This window comes from Rosa chinensis, chromosome 4 (genome assembly GCF_002994745.2).
Source record: "Rosa chinensis cultivar Old Blush chromosome 4, RchiOBHm-V2, whole genome shotgun sequence".
NCBI classification, from domain to species: domain Eukaryota; kingdom Viridiplantae; phylum Streptophyta; class Magnoliopsida; order Rosales; family Rosaceae; genus Rosa; species Rosa chinensis.
The window spans coordinates 45818570-45839629 of record NC_037091.1 but is presented as its reverse complement, the minus strand read 5'-3'; the positions used below and the strand labels follow the sequence as shown (position 1 = coordinate 45839629).

The 21060-nt window shown below is 38.7% G+C and overlaps 2 protein-coding genes and 1 long non-coding RNA gene across 8 annotated transcripts; 2 read left to right on the top strand and 1 right to left on the bottom strand.

Moving 5' to 3' along the window:
* The first annotated feature begins 8044 nt into the window (after positions 1–8044).
* Positions 8045–12428, top strand: LOC112200658. 6 transcript variants are annotated; one of them, XR_005809570.1, is made up of 10 exons: positions 8045–8482; positions 8564–8774; positions 8909–9044; positions 9674–9729; positions 9840–9923; positions 10030–10205; positions 10317–10417; positions 10983–11133; positions 11332–11402; positions 11904–12428. It is a non-coding gene; the product is annotated as an uncharacterized LOC112200658 (long non-coding RNA). The 6 variants fall into 6 exon arrangements; XR_005809569.1 differs by having other exon boundaries at positions 8582–8774; positions 11904–12426; XR_005809573.1 differs by having other exon boundaries at positions 8045–8774; positions 10987–11133.
* A 4787-nt stretch (positions 12429–17215) lies between these two features.
* LOC112198519 (protein DMP2) lies at positions 17216–18193 on the top strand. The gene has a single exon (XM_024339662.2). It carries the CDS (start codon positions 17320–17322, stop codon positions 17926–17928), a length of 609 nt encoding a protein of 202 aa, XP_024195430.1. The 5' UTR covers positions 17216–17319; the 3' UTR covers positions 17929–18193.
* A 407-nt stretch (positions 18194–18600) lies between these two features.
* On the bottom strand, positions 18601–20649 carry LOC112198518 (putative TrmH family tRNA/rRNA methyltransferase). Its single transcript, XM_024339661.2, has 4 exons — positions 20406–20649; positions 20212–20313; positions 19808–19934; positions 18601–19131 (listed from the first exon to the last, which is right to left on the bottom strand). The coding sequence occupies exons 1-4, from the start codon at positions 20610–20612 to the stop codon at positions 18908–18910; spliced, it is 660 nt and encodes a 219-aa protein (XP_024195429.1). The 5' UTR covers positions 20613–20649; the 3' UTR covers positions 18601–18907.
* Positions 20650–21060: the final 411 nt, after the last annotated feature.

Sequence of the window (21060 nt, the reverse complement as noted above, 5' to 3'; positions counted from 1 at the left end):
GTTTACATCGATCTCTACGTTCTTAGTGATAGCTTCTGACATTAAGGCGTCCCCCAATGATGTCTCTTGGACATAACCATAATCCGGAACATTCTCATGGGACGGATTTTGAGTATCAATGATCAAAGGATTTGTTTATGCATCATTCGCTCTCTTTCCAGGACGAGTATCCTTCGAACCAATTGATCTCCGCACTTCCTTGCGGGATCTGCGGCCATAGACGCCACATCATGGCCATGCTGGGCAATGGCGCTATCTCCTGGTGTCAAAGTAGTGGCGTGATGTCCAGTATTCGGAACATCAATCCTTGCAGGCACGTTTGCAGCAGGTATGTGTGATCTCGTCACTTTGGCAACATCAGAAAATGCATCAGGCAGAGTGTCTGCTACGTTCTGGAGCTCGATTATTCGTCGTACTTCAAGTTCGGACTGTGCGGTACGGGGATCGAGATGAGACATAGTGGGGACAGACCACAACAATTCCTGTCGTTCCTGTCGAACATCTATGTTCTTATCTCCCCCTAACGATGGGTAGACTGTCTCATCAAAAGTGACAATCCGCAAATCTTGCGGTAAAGAAATCGCTTGTCAAGGGTTCAAGGTAGCGGACGATCGTTGGAGATTCATATCCAACATAAATGCCCATTAGTCGTTGTGGACCCATCTTAGTATGTTGTGGCAGCGTAATAGGCACATAAATGGCACACCCAAAAATGCGTAAGTGCGAGATATCAGGCTCGTACCCAGTCACTAGCTGAACGCAGAGTAAGATTGGGTTGCAGTGGGTCATAGACAAATTAGCGTTGCTCCATGAAATATTGCATATCCCCAAGCAGAAATAGGGAGATTGGTGCGCATAACCAATGTCCGTGCTATCATCTGTAGTCATATGATAGCGGCTTCTGCGAGACCATTTTGGGTATGAACATGGGGAACTGGATGCTCTACATCAATCCCCAGTGACATGTAATAGTCATCGAACGTTTTCGATGTAAACTCTCCAGCATTATCAAGTCGAATTGACTTAATAGGACGGTCAAGGTAGTGAGCCCGGAGACTGATAATCTGGGCGAGGAGTTTAGCATAAGCAGCATTTCGAGTGGACAACATCGTGACATGTGACCAGCGTGTCGACCCATCAACCAATATCATAAAGTATTTAAAAGGTCCGCATGATGGTTGAATTGGACCATAGATATCTCCTTGGATTCTCTGTTAGAACGGAATGAGTATTTTAGGATCCTTTGCATAGGACGGTCTCAGTCCTAATTTCCAGAAGGAACAGGCTTTGTAAAATGAGCCAGGGGCCTTAGAAGCAACCAATGGATTTTGGTTGGACCTGAGCGTCTATAGCGCTATTAGAAGCAAAGAGAGTGACTACATCTCCTATTATGGCGTTAGAGCCATGGAAATTGGTTTGTGTGGCATCATGGCCACTAGGAGGAGAAACCATGGCATCATGCTCATGGTTGGCACCATTTATGGCGTCATCACTAGGGACAGGGGTGGCCTTTCGGTGGCCCAAGACAGCAGCAGCGCCAGAAGCTGCAATTTTTGCGGTCTTGCTAAGTCCTGGAATCAATTTTTGATTCTTGCCTCTTCTCACTCTGAAGAAAGGATGCCCGTGTGAAGTCTTAAGTATACAGAGCATCATATCATGACCAGGATGTCCTAGTCGGTCATGCCAAAGCCAATATGTGTTTGAATCCAAGAGATCTTCTCTTATGACATTATTGGATTCAATTGGTCGAATTGTAGTGACATAAAGTCCACTAGATTGACACATAAGCTTCTCTAAGATGCGCTTTCGTCCGCAATCATTAGAGGTAATGCAAAGGAATTCGATTCCGTTCTCACTATGCATTTCGGCATGGAATCTGTTGGCTCTTATAGCTTTAAAGCTCAATAAAGTTCGATTTGCCTTAGGAGCGTAGAGAGCTTCAGTGACTTTAATCAAGGTGCCATTGGGCAAAAGGAATTGGGCCATTCCATGTCCTTAAACTAAATTTGATGGCCCAGCCATCGTAGTCATAGAGGAATATGTAAGCAACATCTCTAAGAATAATTGCCTATGTCGTAGAATGGTGTGCGTAGTCGCACTATCCGCATGACATTGTAGTTCATCCATTCCTAAAAGAAAAGCTAGTAATTAAAAAGGAGTCATAAAGAAAAGAGCTCAACTTTTATTAATAAGCCAAAAGGAATTACATCATCGTTTCTTTAACCAAAGAAAATCTAATCCAATAAACAGGTTAATGCAAAACAATGGTAGTCGTCTAACTCCTTTCAGTAATTCCAATGTAAATGTGACCATGTGAGTAGAGAGATATCGGTGGAGCGAGGCTCACGTAAGTACCACTTATCTCAAAACCTTCCTAGACATCACACTCACATTGAGTACGCCTACTTTAAAGAAAGACTAATAGCATTGGCATCTACTACAAAAATAATATGGCAATTGCCTACATCTCTTGGAAAATAAAAAGACTTAATCAAAATCGCCAGTTTCTGGGTCTTGATCCTTGTAGTCTTCCACCCTTAGATCAAGATCACCATCTTGATCTTCTTGTTCCATGTAATTTGCCTCCCTTGCTTCACGATACTTCTTGTATGCGTTTGCAACATTCTAGGATGCAGTACACTTCTTTGCCTAATGTCCACTTGATCCACATCAAAGACAAACATCTTTATGGTCAGGCTCCCTTGATCGAGATGCTTTTAGTGCATGATTTGTACGACTATTACTCTTGGTGGCGTCACCACCATAGCCGGAGGCTCCGCCTCTCTCTCTCTCCTCACACGTTGACCTCCACGGTTCTGTGCACGCCTCTCTTGGCGATTTCCTTCCTCTTTAGGGCCAGTATATGGACCAGAACGTCCAGATTAATTGTCCCTACTCTTAGGGTTTCACTCCTTGCGTCCTCCCTTGGGGGCGTGACTATAGTTAGACTCCGGAATAGACTTAGTTCCCATAGGTCTAGCATTATAGTTCTTCACAAGTATGTTGTCGTGCTTTTCAGCTATGTTCATGGCACCAATAAGCTCATGAAACCTTGTGATACGTCCTGCTTTCACATCAATCCGATAATTCTTTGAAATCATCAGGGCAGAGACGGGGAAGGTAGAGAGTCTTCTCGATCAACATCGTATTGGTTATGGCTTGGCCACAAAAATCCATCAGAGACATGATACGAAGAGCTTCCGAGTTATAATCAGGCACAGACTTGAAATCACAGAAGCGGAGGCTATGCCATCGCACTTCTAAATCAAGAAGCAGGGAGTCACAAATGTTGCCAAATCGCTGCTCAAGTTCAACCCATAGCTTTCTTGGGTCTTCCTCATTGAGGTATTCACTTTGGAGCGCATCATTCATGTGCCTTGTCATGAGAATGATGGCTTTAGCTTGATTTGCTTCAAAAGCAGTAGCTTGCTCAATGGAGAGCACGTTCTGACTAGGCTCTTGGATGGCTTCCAGAAGTCCATCAACCTTAAGATGTTGGCGCACATCTCGGACCCAACTATGGTATCCTGTGCCAGTTGTCTCTAGTGGAACAAAGTTCAACTTGTTCAGGTAACTCATCCTGAAAAAACAACACAAGATTAAGGTTAGTTTCGGAGCGAAAAAGGCTACCACGAAAAACTATTAAATTTCTGAGCGTAGTCGCTTCCAAGAAATTAGGGATTTTCTGAGCGTAGTCGCTTCCAAGAAAATCCGATTCCAAGAGGGATTTTGGATTAGATCGAAACAATGATGTATGTGGTCGATCGTTTTCTTCTCAACAAACTCTAAGTTTGGAAGACTCTACAAGCTCCAAGCTTGGAGTGAGCACGAACCCTCACAGTTCGGCTATTGGTCTCCCCCATGAAGAAGAAACGAGGGTAGAAGAAGGGATGCTGGAAGTCCCCGAGAAAAGAAGAAGAAATTGAAAAACTTCAAAAACGGGAACTTTTAGAAAAGTTTACCTTGAAAAGATGCCGGAATTCTTGATCGGAAAAGATGACGGAGGTGGCCGGAAAAAGTTGCCGGAGGTCGCCAAAAAAATGGCCCGAAATTGGTGGCCGGAGCTAGGCAAGGTTGTTGCAGGAGTTGTGCAGGTGGTGTGCGGAGGCTGTGTAGGGGCTGTGCAGGGCTGGCAGGCAGATGCTCGGCAGGTGCTAGGCAGCTGTCGGCAGATGCAGGCACAGGGGTGCGCAGGTGCTTGGCAGGTGTCGGCAAGGGCTATGCGAAGCTTTCGGCAGATGTCGACAGGGGCAGGCGCAGGGGTGCGCAGGGGCTGTCAGCAAGTCTCGGCAGATGCAGGCACAGGGCTCGGCAGGTCTCGGCAGGAGGCTTGCAGGGGCTGTCGGCAGGTCTCGGCAAATGCAGGCACAGGTCTCGGCAGGAGGCTTGTAGGGGCTGTCGGCAGGTCTCGGCAGATGCAGGCACAGGGCTCGGCAGATCTCGGCAGCTGCTCAGCAGGGCTTGCAGGGGTAGGCACGAGGCAGGGGCCGGTCCGATTTTTCCGATGGCCGGTTCAGGGGTTTTCCGGCCGGTTCCAGTGGTTCCTTGGGAATAGGGCTTCGATATGTGGGGTGGTGGTTGCAGGATTTTGAAGGTTACGAAATTAGGGTTTTCAGGGTTAGGGCTTCGTGCTGATAACTTGTTTTAGAGAATCAGAAACTGAGAGAAATTCACTGTGTGTTCTCATTGATAATAGAGGCCTCTTTATATAGAGTATTACAATGCATTGAGTTAGAATCATACAAGGAAAGATAATCTCTAGACTCTTCTAATTAAACCCAATTACCACTAGGTCAAGTAACCTAGAGTTTGGGCCAAACACAAATAGAGATATCCTTAAACAAATATAAAAATATAAGATATATATATATATATATATATATGTAATCTCTATATATTACAATGGTGATTCTCCACGACGAGTTTCATAGGTGTGATATTTAAAAATTGAAAAAAAAAATGAAACTTAGTATAATACCAAAATTTTATTAAAAATAATAATTTAATGTAAGGTTAATTTAAGATCCAAAATCATTATTAAAATTTCATATTTTATAAATCATATTTATAGGTTGTAGAGTTTTATAGAAGATCCTTTCGAATTAGAAGAAAGTATAGTGTTAAACTGTTTATCTCCTAATTTACAAAAAGAAAAAAATTGTGTTATAGTTGAAAGCCACATGAAAAAGATAGAAAAGAGAGGTAGAAGAAGCCTACAGTATGTCCTTTGAAATATTAAGTAAATATAAGTATAGCCGTAAGCTAGCCAATTCGAACGCGGGACATGGTGTTCACAACAAAGTCACTAGACCACTATGCACAATTGGCAAGTAGTGATATGTATAAACAAAGTTAAGGAAATATACGTATAGCTATAAGCCAGCCAATTCGAACGCGGGACATGGTGTTCACAACAGTCACTAGACCACTATGCACAATTGGCAACTAGTGATATGTATAAATAAAGTTAAGGAAATATACGTATATATAGCTGTAAGCCAACCAATTCGAACCCGAGACATGGTGTTCACAATAAAGACACTAGACCACCATGCACAATTGGCAACTAGTGATATGTATAAACAAAGTTATATTTGTACTCAATCATTCTTATTGGGCTACGGGACCCACCAATCCCCAATGTGGCTCAGCTACTGCCGGCAAGCAAAGACGCTCTGAGAGTTAATGCTATTTTTTCTGGTTTCGGTGAAGTTCCTAAAGGAAGAAGAGGAAGACGAAAATTTTACTTTATTAGGAGAAAGGAACAAGATGTTTAGGGAAAAAAAATTAAGACATGAAGAGATGAAAATACCCTTCAAATTATGCAAGCCAAAGAACGGAGTTAACGGCTCCAGGTATGAATATTCGGTCAGGGTCAGAACCTCATGTAGTAATTTGATATTTTTCAAACTTGAAGTACGAAAATTTATAATGGATGAAATGTCAGGTATTATATGGACACTTTTTCAATATATATATATATATATATATATATATATATATAAGTGTCAAATATAACGAAAAACAAGAGATAATTTTGACTGAATAACTCAGATATCTCATTCACCTTACAAGAAAGAATTATATATAAATTACAATTGCGCCTAATAAGACAAGTATTACTCCTAAGGCAAGTAGCAAACCTAATAATACTACAGATATTACAGAATATTACATATCATGGAATATTACAGAATATCTACATAAATAAGGTAAGCATGACTCACACCAACACTCCCCCTCAAGTTGGCGCATACAGATCACGAATGCCCAACTTGTCAAGTGAGTCATGAAATGCTTTACTCGATACTGCCTTCGTGAGAACATCAGCTAACTATATATTCTTCTGAGTGGACAAAAGGAAAAGAGATAAGTTTATCATCGAGCTTCTCTTTAATGAAATGTCTGTCAACCTCAACATGCTTAGTTCTGTCATGTTGAACTGGGTTATGAGCAATATCCACCGCTGCCTTATTATCACAATACAAATCCATGGCTCGTTTGGGTTTAAATCCCAAATCACGAAATAAATTTCTCAACCAAAGTAATTCACAAACTCCATGAGCCATACCTCTATACTCTGCTTTAGCACTTGATCTAGCCACAACCTTTTGTTTCTTACTTCTCCAAGTAACAAGATTACCACCTACAAAAGTGAAGTAATCAGAAGTAGATTTTCTATCCGTAACACAACCTGCCCAGTCTGCATCTATATAACCACTAATATCAAGATGATTATGCTTTGAAAACATCAAGCCTTTTCTAGGTGCAGACTTTAAATACCTCAGAATACGGATCACAGCTTCCATATGAGTTTCACTTGGATTATGCATGAATTGACTCACAACACTAACTGCATATGCAATGTCTGGCCGAGTATGTGAGAGATAGATTAATTTGCTAACTAACCTCTGATAGCGAGCCTTCTCTGTAGGAGTTTGATTAGGATACTCAGCCAGTTTATGATTCTGCTCAATAGGAGTATCAGCAGGTCTACATCCTAGCATTCATGTCTCTGTCAACAAATCAAGCACATATTTTCTCTGGCACAAGAAAATTCCTGAACTCCCCCTGGCGACCTCAATCCCCAAAAAATATTTAAGAGACCCAAGATCTTTCATCTAAACACTGATGCAAGCAGATCTTTTAATCTTTCAACCTCCTCTGAATTATCACCAGTAATTATCATATCATCAACATAAATAATCAAGGCAGTTAATTTACCTTCACAGCATTTCAGAAACAATGTATGGTCAGAGTTGCTCTGCTTGTACCCAAAACAACGCATAGCTTGAGAGAATCTTCCAAACCAAGCTCGTGGTGATTGTTTGAGTCCATACAAGGACTTATTTAACTTACACACAAATCTACCTCATGTGCTTGCCTCATATCTTGCTGGTAGATCCATATAGACTTCTTCAGATGGCTCTCCATGTAAAAAGGCATTCTTCACATCAAACTGTTGTAAAGGCCAATCTAGATTAGTTGCTAGAGACATCAACACTCAAACAATATTAATCTTTACTACTGGAGCAAAGGTCTCCTCATAATCCACGCCATATGTTTGAGTATATCCCTTTGCAACAAGTCTTGCTTTATACATGTTCACTGAACCATCTGCATTGTGTTTGATAGTGTACACCCATCTACATCCAACAACTCTCTTTCCTTGTGGAGGTGGCACCAGCTCCCAAGTATTATTCTTCTCCAGTGCCTCCATCTCTTCATTCATCGCTTGAGACCATTTGGGATCCTTAAGAGCATCCTGCACTTTACTGGGAACACATATAGAGGATATTTGATTCACAAAAGAAGCATGAGATTTGGATAATTGGTGGGTGGATACAAAGTTAGCTATAGCATACTTAGACTTAAAATCTAAACTTAGTTCATATTGACGAGGTGGTTTACCACAGGTGGACCTAGGAGGCAAAACATACACACTATCACCAATATCAAAGTTAGAAGAAACACCACTAACCTCAAGATTGGGATGCTCCTCAGGGATTGGTTGACAAGGGTTATCTGTATCTAAGAGGGGTGCACTATGTCAATAAACCCATCAGACAACAGGGCTCAGACGACAGAATGGTTGCTTTCTGTTGTCTGAATAACTTTAACGACAGAATGAAAAAATTCTGTTGTCTGAATATAGTGATATACCATGGTAAATTGATTTTGAGAACAATGTTTTGTTTCAGACAACAGTTTTCTGTTGTGTGTGTAATGGAGAGTTGCTTAGTTTTGAAAGTTTGCTTTTTTTTTTTTGGAAAGGACTGTTTGGTTTTTTGGTAACACATAAATGAAATTAGATCAAACAACTTAATCAAATCTGGCCCGATGGATTTCTCAAACACTGAAAACGCCCCCCTTTCAAACTTCTCTCTTCTTCACAGCACATCTCTCAAACCAAAACCACTGAACTGAAAAATCCAGCGCCAAATCCAACATCAATCTCTTCTATTCGTTCACTATACTGCTGGTAAGCCATTCGATTAAGTGTTTATAGATTTAGGGTTTTTGTTGTATTGGGAATTTAGGGTTTTTTCGATTAACTGTTCAGCTCGATCACTTTACCTAGGCGAAGACAGAGGCTAGGTGGAAGATGGAGGTACAGTCCAACGACTTCGTCTTCATTCTCTCAAGTCTGATTGTCTCAACTAACTTCTGAAAACCCAAACCTCCTCAAAACCTTCAACCCAGTCTCTGCGACGGTCGACGGCAGCGGCACGACGACCTCGTCTTGTTCTCGCGACATCACTCTGTCAGTCTCGGTCTGTCCCTCTCTCAGTTTCGATCTGATTTACCTTTTTGTTAAAAGATTGCTTGATAATTCGGTTTGATTTACTTTTCTCTAAAAATAGCTTGATTTGATCTGCAAGCTTGAAATTTTATGTACTTGTTGCAGCTTTTGGTGGCGGAGCAGAAGAAAGAAAAGAAAAAAATAAGAAGGGGTCGGGAAAGAGAGGAGAAAGAAGAGGATATGGATGTTAAGAAAGATAGAGAAGAAAAGAAGAAGAAATAGGAAGAGGGAAGAAGTCAAGGTATCTGATATCCTCCTCCTCTCTCTTGATTTGAGATCCTTTTAAAAATTTGCTTCAGATTTTGATTAATTTTCGGTCTTTTCGAGTAGATGTCTCTTAGAGAATTGAGAGAAAGAGATTTTGATTACTTGTTTTGACAATTTCTTTGATCACTAAGTCATGTGTTTGCTCAATAACTGGGATAGTTTGCAAATGTTTCATGCACCAGCTGCAGTTTGAGGGCATTGCTACTTGTAGTTATAGAACAGTAGTCTAGGATAAAAAATTGACCAATAACTGTTTTCCAGTTACCAACTTGGAAACAAAAGCTCGAACAAACAGGAAACAACACCGAACCAAACATGTCACGTCAGGATGTTTATTGTGTTATGTGCAAGTTGATATACATTTAATGCAATTACTAGAGTATGGAGGATATTATCTACTTTGTTTTGTTGCAAGATATATATATATATATATATGTGTGTGTGTGTGTGTGTGTGTGTGTGTGTGTGTGTCTGTGCGTTCCCTGTGTTTGCAAAGCTTTGATATTTCTGTAGAGTATAAAACTCAAATGTGCACTACAAATTATTATGGCACGAAAAATATGATTCAAGCTCTGATCCCCTTGATGAAGCATTCATCTGCAGGAGGCCGTATTGTTAGTATGAGCTCAAGATTGGGAAGACTAAATGGCAAACAAAATGTAAATAAAAAAATTGTTTTGCTCTATATGTATTGATTTTCTTTTAGTAAATTTTGTTCTTTGATTCAATTTTTTATATTTATTTAATGGTTTTTACTTCTATTCTACAGGAAGAGCACATTGAAATTGCCAAAGCCAAGAAAAAAGCAGGAGAAACAGATTTTTGCTCAACTGAGGAACAGCTTCGTGCTACAGTATATTTTCTTACCAAGTTTTGTTATCTCCTTATTTATCTGTTAACCGTTTTCCTGTGATTACTAGCCTTATATGTTACTCTCTAATTTTACATTGTTGGAACAGATCAAAAGCTTGCAGTATCTCATACAACAAGAATGCATTCTGTTTAGAAAAACCTAAGACAGATCAAACAACTTGAAAACACACGTGGACACATTGTTGCTATTGTTGCTGTACAAGCCAAGATTCAAGAATCAGTGGTTCAAATAAACAAAGAGGTCTTTCAACACCAAGTTAAAGTAAATGCACTTTTATAATTTGCATCTTTTTCAACAATCTCTTGAAATTTCTTTGTAGACTTTCTTTATTGTATATTTATGCTGATCATTTTGACAATCATCTAATTGTAGCTTATTTATGGTGATTTGGATGAAGCAAGGAAAGAGCAAAAGTCAAAACTTCAAACATCAAAGACAAGATAATGTTGACTAGCAAGAGACTCCAGTTACAGGTACATATCATTATTTGACAACCTCCTTTCATAAAAAAACAATGAAAATAGCATGTTGATATATATACTCTGTGAATGTTGTTCTCTTACTGATTCAGAAAGTTTACATCTTTATTGATTTTCTCTATTCATGTTTCAATGGTTATCAATCGTTTGTATTCTCTATGTTTTTGCACAATCTTCTTAGGTTCTTGCTTTTAGTATTTCTGCTTTTCCAGTTTTTGTGCATTTTCTGTCTCTTTGTATTGGTAATCTGATATAACAGTTTTGGTTTGATAATGGAACTGTTTGGGTTATGTTTATTGAATTTTGGAGCTTGATAATGTAGTCAGAATGGAGCAAGAATCACAGCAGAGAAAGCATGATGACATTGGCATTGAGCCCTTAAATGCTTCTATTGTTTGTGTTCCTCTTTTATTATACATGTTTTCAATAAACGGTTCTATGATGTTTCCGAATAGATTGGTTCTGGAGTTTAATGTTTCTATGTCCTGTTTTTACGACTATTTAACAGAGTATTTAGATTCATTAAGTATTCAGGGTATTTCTTTTGTGATCTTCTAAGGCAGGAACTCATATATGAAGTCCAGAAATCAAAAGGCTGAGCAGAGTGAGACAATGGTTCAAGATATATGCTGTGACATTAAAAAGTTAGATTTTGCAAAGAAGGATATAACAAACCACCATTAGTGCTCTTCATAGTCTGACCATGCTAGGTTAGTTGCTATATTTAGTCTTTTTAAGTTCTAATCAGTTAGTTTGGTAAAATGACTTACTCTTACAATGGTTTGGACTGTATTGACATTACCTTTTCGTATCAAAGGTAGTTTGATTAGGGGATACATATTAACTCCAAGAAAATTGTGCAAAGTTAAATTCATTCTCATGGTAATACTTTTTCTCTAACATGGCAGCCTCTGCTGTTGAACAACTTTAACTGATGGCTTCAAAATGACAATATAAAGAGGCAGCTGCACAATTGGAGGTAATCTCTATGCTCTCCATAGTGACATCTTACTGTAGCCATATAAAGTGCTTATGTCGTGCCCTATTTTCGGAAAAGAATCTGTTTACTACTCATGAATCTCTTGCATCATATACAATTCTATTTGAAAATATATGTTCAATTTACAAGAGTAATTTTATTATATTATTGACAATTGCTTCATGCATCATATACAATTCTCATGAGCATAGAGCTTGATTGTTCTTGCTATTTTGCGATTCATAGTGTATGCATATGCTCATCTCTTTTTTGCTGTACTATTCCTATTAAATGTGTGATATATCTTCTTTTATCACTTTGATCAAAAATAAAGTCTTACTCAGTTAATCAGTTATATCATACATTATTGTACATGGTTAGTAACAGCAAATGTTGCGGCAAAGCGCGGGTACCATTGCTAGTATACTTTATTTCATGGTTTGATGAATATAATCTTCATATATCATATATACTATGTTTTTTTTTGTTTTTTTTTTGCAGTGGGATAGAAGAACAAATCTTGTTTACACAGAAAAGGATATTGATGAAGTTCGGGCTGAATGGGCGAAACATGTTATGAAGTTTGCACAAGTGTAGTGTGCACAAAGAGGATCTGTGGTATATGCATGGTTAGGGCTAGCTGTTTTTGTGCATATTGACATTGAATGCATAGCTAGATTATGGAGGGTTTTTTTGCCTAACTAATATGATCGACTTTTGCCTTTATCGATCATATTTTGACCTCCTAACATATTACTCAACTTGTAGGATGGATTGATGGTAATGTTGAATATTGATGTAGTTTGCTGGCTGATTTAAATGAAATGGCCTTTGACTTGTTATAGTTGGATGTTGTTATTGTGCTTACTAGTCAACACAGGTTTTTCAATATATGATGTGGTTATAATACAGCTCATACAATATAAATACCGAATGAAGTTGTTGCACCAAACATCAGACAACTTAAATACCAAATCAAGCTGACGTTAAACAAAACATCAAACAACAGATATTTGTGGTTATAAGACAACTGAGACAACATAAATAACCAAGAAACTGATATTAAACCTTGCATCAAACAACAGAATTTAACCAAATATCTGTTGTCTGAAACAATAGAAGACCACAGAAGAAATAGGCCATCTAAATTCCTTATGACAACCAAACAACAGATATATGTGGTTATAAGACAACTGAGACAACATATATAACCAAGAAACTGATACTAAACCTGACATCAAACAACATAATTTAACCAAATATCTGTTGTTTGAAACAACAGAAGACCACAGAAGAAATAGGCCATCTATTGTTTATAGTGTTGTACATCGACATATATCTGTGGTGTGAAACTCAGTAAGACAACAGAACAGCTGAAGAATCTCTTTACTCACATGATTTAATTATGTCGTTTGAATAAAAAAGAAACAATAAAACATAATAAATATATGTCGTCCACAATAGATTCACACAACAGAAAATTAACCAAGATAGATCAAAACTCTATATTCACACCACAGATTTCTGTCGTGTTAACTAAATACATACGATAGAGTTTTATAAATAGATGTTGTCCAGAATCTTTTATAACAACATATTTCTGTCGTTTGATTACATCTTCAACCTCAGAAAGTCATAATTCGGCATATCTCAATACAATCAGACAACAGATTATTGGCCGGCCTATGTTGTTTGAGTGAAATATAGATCACGGGTAATATCTGTCGTCTGAAGGCCTAAGAGATATCAGGCTACTAGACAACAGAAATTTTCTGAATCAGACAACAGTCCTCGGCTGTTGTCTGATGGGTTTATTGACATAGTGGTGGAAGAGCTTGGCCTTCTTAGAGGGTAGACGATTTGGCAATTGTCTCTTCTATTTCGGAACTCGCAATGCTCTGTTTGGCAGTTGCATGGCGAAGGGTAGACGATTCAGCAATTGCCTTTTCTGTTTCAGAACTCACAATACTCTGTTTGGCAGTTGTATGGTGAATGGTAGATGATTCAGCAATTGCCTTTTCTGTTTCAGAAATCGCAATGCTCTGTTCGACAATTGCCTTTTCTGTTTCTGCAGGAGTGTCATTGGCTTCCATAGGCTGAATTTTAATCCCACAAGACTTCTCTTCCAAAAAAGTGTGTTTCTCCCCCTGAAGTGAAGGATTGATGGGAGAAAAATAACATGCATCCTCATAAAAGGTGACATCCATGGTAACAAAAACTTTCTGTGTAGGAGAATGAAAACACTTGTAGCCCTTCTGATTAATACCATAGCCCACAAAAACACACTTTAATGCCCTAACATCGAGTTTGGACCTTTGATTCTTAGGAACATGGACAAACACAACACACCCAAAGACACGAGCAGGGAGATTAGAAAACGAAGGGACAACCACATAATTTGAAAGGGCAGCATAGGGGGTTTGACCATTGAGAACAGAGGAAGGTAGCCTATTGATGAGATGACAAGCAGTGAGAATTGCATCTCCCCAAAGATACTTAGGCATATGAGCACTAAATAGAAGAGACCGAGCTATGTCAAGAACATGACGATTCTTTCTTCCGGACACCCCATTTTGTTCAGGGGTTTGAGGGCAAGTAGTTTGATGAATGATCACATGAGAATGAAAGAATTGGTGAAACTGAGAATTGACAAACTCCCCCCCATTATCAGAACGAAAGACTTTAATATTGGCTCCAAATTGATTTTGAACAAGAGCAATAAATTCTTGGAAAGCAGAGAAGACTTCATATTTGTGTTTCAATAAACCAACCCAAGTAAGACGGGTATAATCATCAATAAAAAAAACAAACCAATGTTTTCCAGACAAGGTTGACTCACGGGAAGGTCCCCAGACATCAGAATGAATAAGCTCAAAAGGAAAAGAACTCCTAGTAGTACTCAAAGGATAACTAGTACGATGACTTTTAGCTAAGACACATGACTCACAATGCAACTTAGACTCATCAATGCCCAGAAACAAGGATGGCATAGATTTCTTCATGACACTAAAGGAAGGATGCACCAATCTCTGATGTCATAGCCATAATTCTTCAACTTGATTAGTAACCCCAGTCGAAATCAAAGCTTCTTGGACTTCCTTCTCCAGCTTCATTCCAGCGAACATGCAATCCAGATGAAATAGTCAACCCCTCAGATAACCCCTGCCGTTTATTTCCCTAGTGAGGAGGTCCTGAAAAATCACATACAACAGAAAAAATGTTACAGAACACCAAGATTGAGTATTAAGTTGAGGCACAGATATAAAATGATGAGAGAGATCAGGGACATAAAGAACATCATGTAGTGTCAAAAAAGGGGTGAGACGAACAGACCCTATTCCTAAAACAGGAAAAGAATCACCATTGGCATTGACAACAGAGGAAATAGAGGGTGGATTGAGAAAAAGAAAGAAACTACAGTCATAGGTCATATGGTCAGATGCTCCAGAATCAATTATCCAATTATTGCCACCAGTAAAGCTAGAAATTTTTAAAGCAACTCCAACCTTACCATTACCACCGCGACTTACGGATGCGGTATCCTTACCAGCAAAGTTGGTGTGATCTGGTTTTGTCACCGCATAGTAATCTTGGTCTTGAACAAGATGAACAACAGCCTTTCCCTTGGGTTTGTTGTTCTAATGTCAGGGCCTATCAAAATAGCCTGCTGGAAAACCAACCAACCTGTAACAATTTGCTTTGATGTGGCTTGGATTCTTGCAGTAGTTACAAGTCAGATTTGAGGAGTTCCTGGGAGAAACGTCTTGATCTTTCACCATGGTGAATACGCAGCGGAAGGAAAAAAATAACAAACTACTTGTAAATATAAGAAGGCAACGGTGATGAAATGATCAAAGGACAAGGAACAAATCTAAGCACAAAGAACAAGGGTCAAGGATCAAAGAACAATGAGTCAGAGTCCAGGATCGGATCTCCGCTCTGATACCAAGTCAAATATAACAAAAAACAAGAGATAATTTTGACTGAATAACTCAGATATCTCATTCACCTTACAAGAAAGAATTATATACAGATTACAATAGTATTACTCCTAAGGCAAGTAGTAAACCTAATAATACTACAGATATTACAGAATATTACAGAATATCTACATAAATAAGGTAAGTATGACTCACACCAACAATATAAATATATATACACACACACTTGCACCTAAGTGTTTGATTCTTTGCATGGTAGCTAGCATATGTACGTAGATTTATAATAATCAGGTCTAGAAACTAGATTTTCGGGTGTGAGACAAAATATTAAGAACACAATAGATAACGATAGCGAAGTTTAGACCAAAATGTGAGTGCTGATACTTTGAATCTTACGAAAGAAATGCAAGACAATATACCTTGATGATCTGTTTACCTAATTGGAATGAAGACAAGGATGAATCAGGAACGGGGACAAGATGAATCAGGAATTAGTTCCCCAAATGAGTTATATTGCTAGGAGTCGCTATTTTGTTTAGTTATGCTTGTCTTCGTCTGAGGTCATTTTCAAATTCTATGTGTATCCACGAGTATCTTGTATTAGTTGTAGATCGATCTCGACTATTTCTCCAATATACTAACGTAAGGTCACTAGACAACAGCCTTAGTATAAACGCATATGCTTTAATTTGAGGAGTTATATATAGTTTTGTTCTTGATGACTGCATATATTATATATAACGATGAGTCATTAGGAGTAAAATCTTCAATTATCGTCTTCCACACGCTTCAGTGAACGACTTAGCATGTAAATACATGCTAAGATCAAAGTTTGAAAAAATTGAAGTCTAAAATGTTAACTAGGGAATTGACTTGGTCCATGTCTTTGCCATTTGGTTCAATTTCTATACAGTCTGAGCTCCTCAGTCCAAGATTATCTTCAAATCAAGTTCGTTGTTCAAGTAAATTTGTGTTCCATGTCTTTGCCATTTGGCTCAATTTATATAGTCAGTCTTAGCTCCTCAGCCCAAGATTACCTTCAAATCAAGTTCGATGTTCAAGTAATTTGTGCTGCATGTGCAGCATATCATATCTGGTAATTGATTAGTCACATATACTATTTTGAGTTGATTAGCAATCACATTATCTTTAACTAGGTGCTGGTGCGTGCATATAGTTTTTATTTTATTTATCATGATTGGTTTATATTTTTATATTGGTTTATGTAATGTTTTGAAATTATCTATGTGTTCTACAATTTAAACGAAACTTCAACAGTTGTGGAGAAAAGTTATTCATGCAAAATCAAAGATACTCACAAAGATTGTAAAACTGACGTAAAAATTATTTTACAAATACAACAGTAATTACTATTATCACACAAACACGAAGATTGATTATTAAATATGTTACCATCAATCAAGATTGGAGTTTGGTGTTTGGTGCTTGCGGTTTTGGATTCTGGTTGCTTCTCTTCTTTCTCCTGAACTTTTTCTTCTCTCCCTCACTCTCTGTCTGGCTGAGAATAAACTGGGGCAAATCTCCACCGGTCAGTCTCTCTGTAAATCATGGGCATACAGGGGAAAATCGGAGTTTGAAAGTTTCCCCAAGATGAACAGTAAATGGCTGCTCGCTTTATTAATAGAGATTAGGCACATATACTGTTTTTGAGTTGATTAGTCATAAATTTGCTCCAAGCTCATTCCTCTCTAAGCTTGGATTAGAAACGAAGCCCTCCCTTTCTAAAAGTAAAAGCAAGCTTTCCAACTCAACACGACAAACACGTACACCGTTTATCATTTAACGTGAAAGCAATCTTGTTGCAAGAACAGAAGCCGCCAACTCCTTCCCTCTCTATAAATCAGAACAAATTTTGTTGCAAGAACCAATATACAACACGTACAGCATTATTAAACAACCCTCCAACTCCCTCTTAAGTCTCTAGCATTCACAAGTATCATCCGTTCCTTTCCCAAATGGGGGCTTCATCCAGCTCTTCATCCAAATCCAAGAACTCCACCCAAAACAAGGGTGTCAAAGACACTGCATTAACAGGAGTAGGCAACCTCATCAAGCTCCTCCCTACCGGCACGGTATTCTTGTTCCAGTTCGTCAACCCCGTTTTAACCAACAATGGCGAATGCAACATGTCCGTCAACAAGATTCTAAGCGCCATTCTCATTGTCGTTTGCGCCTTCTCTTGCTGCTTTGCTTCCTTCACCGACAGTTACACCGGCAGTGATGGACAAATTCACTATGGAATTGCAACAACAAAGGGTCTTTGGCCCTCAACCAGTTCTGGCTCTGTGGACTTGTCTGCTTACAAGCTTCGGGTTGGGGATTTTGTGCATGCCTTCTTTTCCTTGATCGTGTTTGCAGGGTTATCACTTTTGGATTCCAACACTGTGAGGTGCTTCTATCCTGCATTTGAGTCCACTGAGAAGGTTCTGCTCCAGGCGTTGCCCCCTGTAATAGGCACTATTGCTGGTACTATCTTTGTTCTGTTCCCTAATACACGCCACGGAATTGGGTACCCTTATTCAAGTTCTGATTCTTCACAAGACTCGGACCAGGAGGACTCCTAATTTCCATATACTACGTACATCCTATTGCATCCTAAGTTGATTCACGTACAAGAATACACCTAGCTAGTTTGACAATTGCTAAGAATGAATGCATGGTTTGATCGGTTTGGCTTTCCCTTGTTTATGCTTTCATCGTGTGTTTAGTAGTTGAAAGTTTGATTGGTTCCCTTCATTTTCATCCAATTGAGAGTATGTAACAAGTTATTCTATGCACTGATTAAATTTTTATGAATTATAAGTTGATATCGAGTACTTACGGAGATAAGTCTTATATGGTGGACCGTTGAAGCCTATTGATTGAAGCCAAGTTCTGCTTATGTTGCAGAGACCTTTAGATTTTCTTATTTACCCCAGTAAAAGTCCATAATATGGAATTCAACAAGATCTACATTTTAATGAAAACAAGCATGGTTCCTCAAATAAATAAATAAATAAATAACACAGAAGCAACACAAGCATGAAGTGTTATTCTGAATTTCTGATAAATAATTTCATTGATTATAAAGGACAAGAACAAGAACAATAATACAATGAAATTATTGATCAGGTTGAAATTATTGCTTCAGAATAACACAGAAACAACACAAGCATGAAATGTTCCCTCTCTGCTGAGGTTGTTGCTTTGTTAGCTTGATAGCTTTGTTAGCTTCTGTTTCTTGTTGTTTGCCTGGCTTCTTCTATATATTCATTCATTCATCAAAAAAAGAAATAAAAAATGGATACAATCCTTGCAACTGCGCCCTTGCATCTTGCATGAAATACAAACCAAAGTAAAGTTGAGATAGTTAACATCTGCAGTTATGCCAATGCAAAAACTCCTAACTCTAATTCTCCACGAAAACTGCTCCAAATTCCAAAAGTAAATTGCAACAAAACCCTTCTCACTAAGATACATTTTACTAGAGATTCTTCTGTTACAGGTCATCCGTAAGGTCACAAACTTATGCTAACCATCCAAACCATTCCCACTCGCTTGAAGTTATCTTACATCACTGAACAACCCATCCAGAAGGTTAGAAGATGGATTGTCATTTGCACTCTCGTCAAAGAAACCATTAGAATTCTGCTCTTTTCTAGACTTTCGCTCTTCAATTACAGAATCTGCTGTTTCTGCACAGAAACTTCGTCTTGTCTGCTTTGCAGGTTTCTCTGCCACAATGAACTTGTTCCCATCACGGGTTCTCTCAGGGAAGCCAGCCCAGACTGAAAGATAAAACATGGGTTAGAAGCTTCAGAAGTGGTGCACAATCAGGAACTTGAAAACAGAGAATCGAGTCCCTCACTAAAGGTACTAAAAACCTTAATTGTTCGAAAAATTACAAGCAGTGGGCATAGTCCTAAAGAAACTGCCCAATATTGTTTGTGTGTCCGCTGGGAACTTAAACTCAGAGTGCAATAATCAAATTTAAAAGGAAAGGAATATGCTGGCATTCATAGACTGGCATGCTAGTAGATCAATTTTGGTAATTAAGGAATTTGAGTAACCATCTTGAGTGAAGCTTGTTCCAATTGCTTAGTTAAGACTTAGAAGTTACAACTAAAGGAGGAACCTAACTCCTAACATCACCTCTTCCTTTAAGGGGTAGTGAGAACTAAGTGAGAGGTGCGTATGAAGTTCAGATCATACGGTGATGGTAGTAGGGGTAGTGAGAACTAAGTGAGAGGTGCATACGAAGTTCAGATCATACGGTGATGGTAGTAGGGACTAGGAAGACAACAAGGAAAAACACACGAACAACCAGATCATTAGTATTTACATTAGTATTTACGACCAAGAGTAAAAAAGAATAAATTAGTACGGTGTTTTAACATCTTCAATCATAATATGCACACCAAATGGCATAAACAGAACCAATTCATATCATTATTGATAGGTTACCTCCAAACTGATGCAGGACAATAGAAGCTGCAACAGTTACATTCAAGGAAGCAGTGCCGTCCCCATACTGTGGGATATACACAAAGAAATCACATATCTCACACTCCTTAGCAGAAAGGCCTGTTCCCTACAAACAAAAAGGAGACAAAAGATCTAACCCAATGTAAGCTTCAATTGCAAATGCTTCCCAAATGAAGTTTAACTCAAACAATTCAAACATAGAACTCCAAAAGCTAACTTGCACCCTTCTCAAACTAACAAAACATATCAAACAAACCCCATCAAGCAAATAATACCCAAGAACAAAAGCACATTACTTTACTGAGCTTGATGCCAATAGAAGATTAAAGGATCAAAATTTCCAACAAAAACACAAATGGGTAGTTGTGAAATCGATAGTTTACCTCATTGCCAAGAAGAAAAGCAGTGCTTTTGGTGAAAGGGTGGTGATTGACCGGCATAGCATTATCAGTGATCTCAACGCCGCAAATATCACAATCTCTGTCCTAAAACCCATTCATAAACACTAAAACTCAACCGGCCACATACCCAAAAACAAAGAAGGAGAGAAGAAGAAGACCAAAGAGAGAGAAGGTACCTTGAGGAATTGGCGGGCGTCTTGGAGAGAGTGAAAGTGGCGGAAGCGAACGTGGGAGGTGGAGCCGTGGCTGCCGAAGGCGTTGAATTCTCTGCGGCCGACGAGAATAAGCTCGGAGACGCCGAAGGCGGTGGCGCTCCGGGCGAGTGTGCCCACGTTGTGCCTCTTGGCTATGTTGTGAACCACCACATAGCTCTCCACCACCATTTTTCACTTCACTGGGATTTCACTAGCCGCCTAGAGAGTCTATTATAAACTTATATAACACCCCTACGACGCCGTTTTCGTAGACATTAGTCTACGTTATATTTTGTCAAATGTGACACCTTAGGGTTTAAGTTGAAAAATAGCTCAAGTTATTCGATACACGTCGTGTATCTTCACGTACCACTGAGATTAGACGGTTTTGAATGCTAAATAACTGAATTCACATATGGACGGCTAAGATTACATATTTGTTGTATGTGAACTTGCATCACAGTATATACAAGAATGTTCGGAGAACTAGTTGATTGGTTTCACATTAGTTCTATTTTCAACATATCTCTTGTCTGTTACTTGAAATTCTCAAGAACAACTTCATTTCAGCCTCTATGATTAGGTGAAAAGATTCGGTGACTGTAGTTTCCATAAAGAAAGAGTTATTTAGTTATTT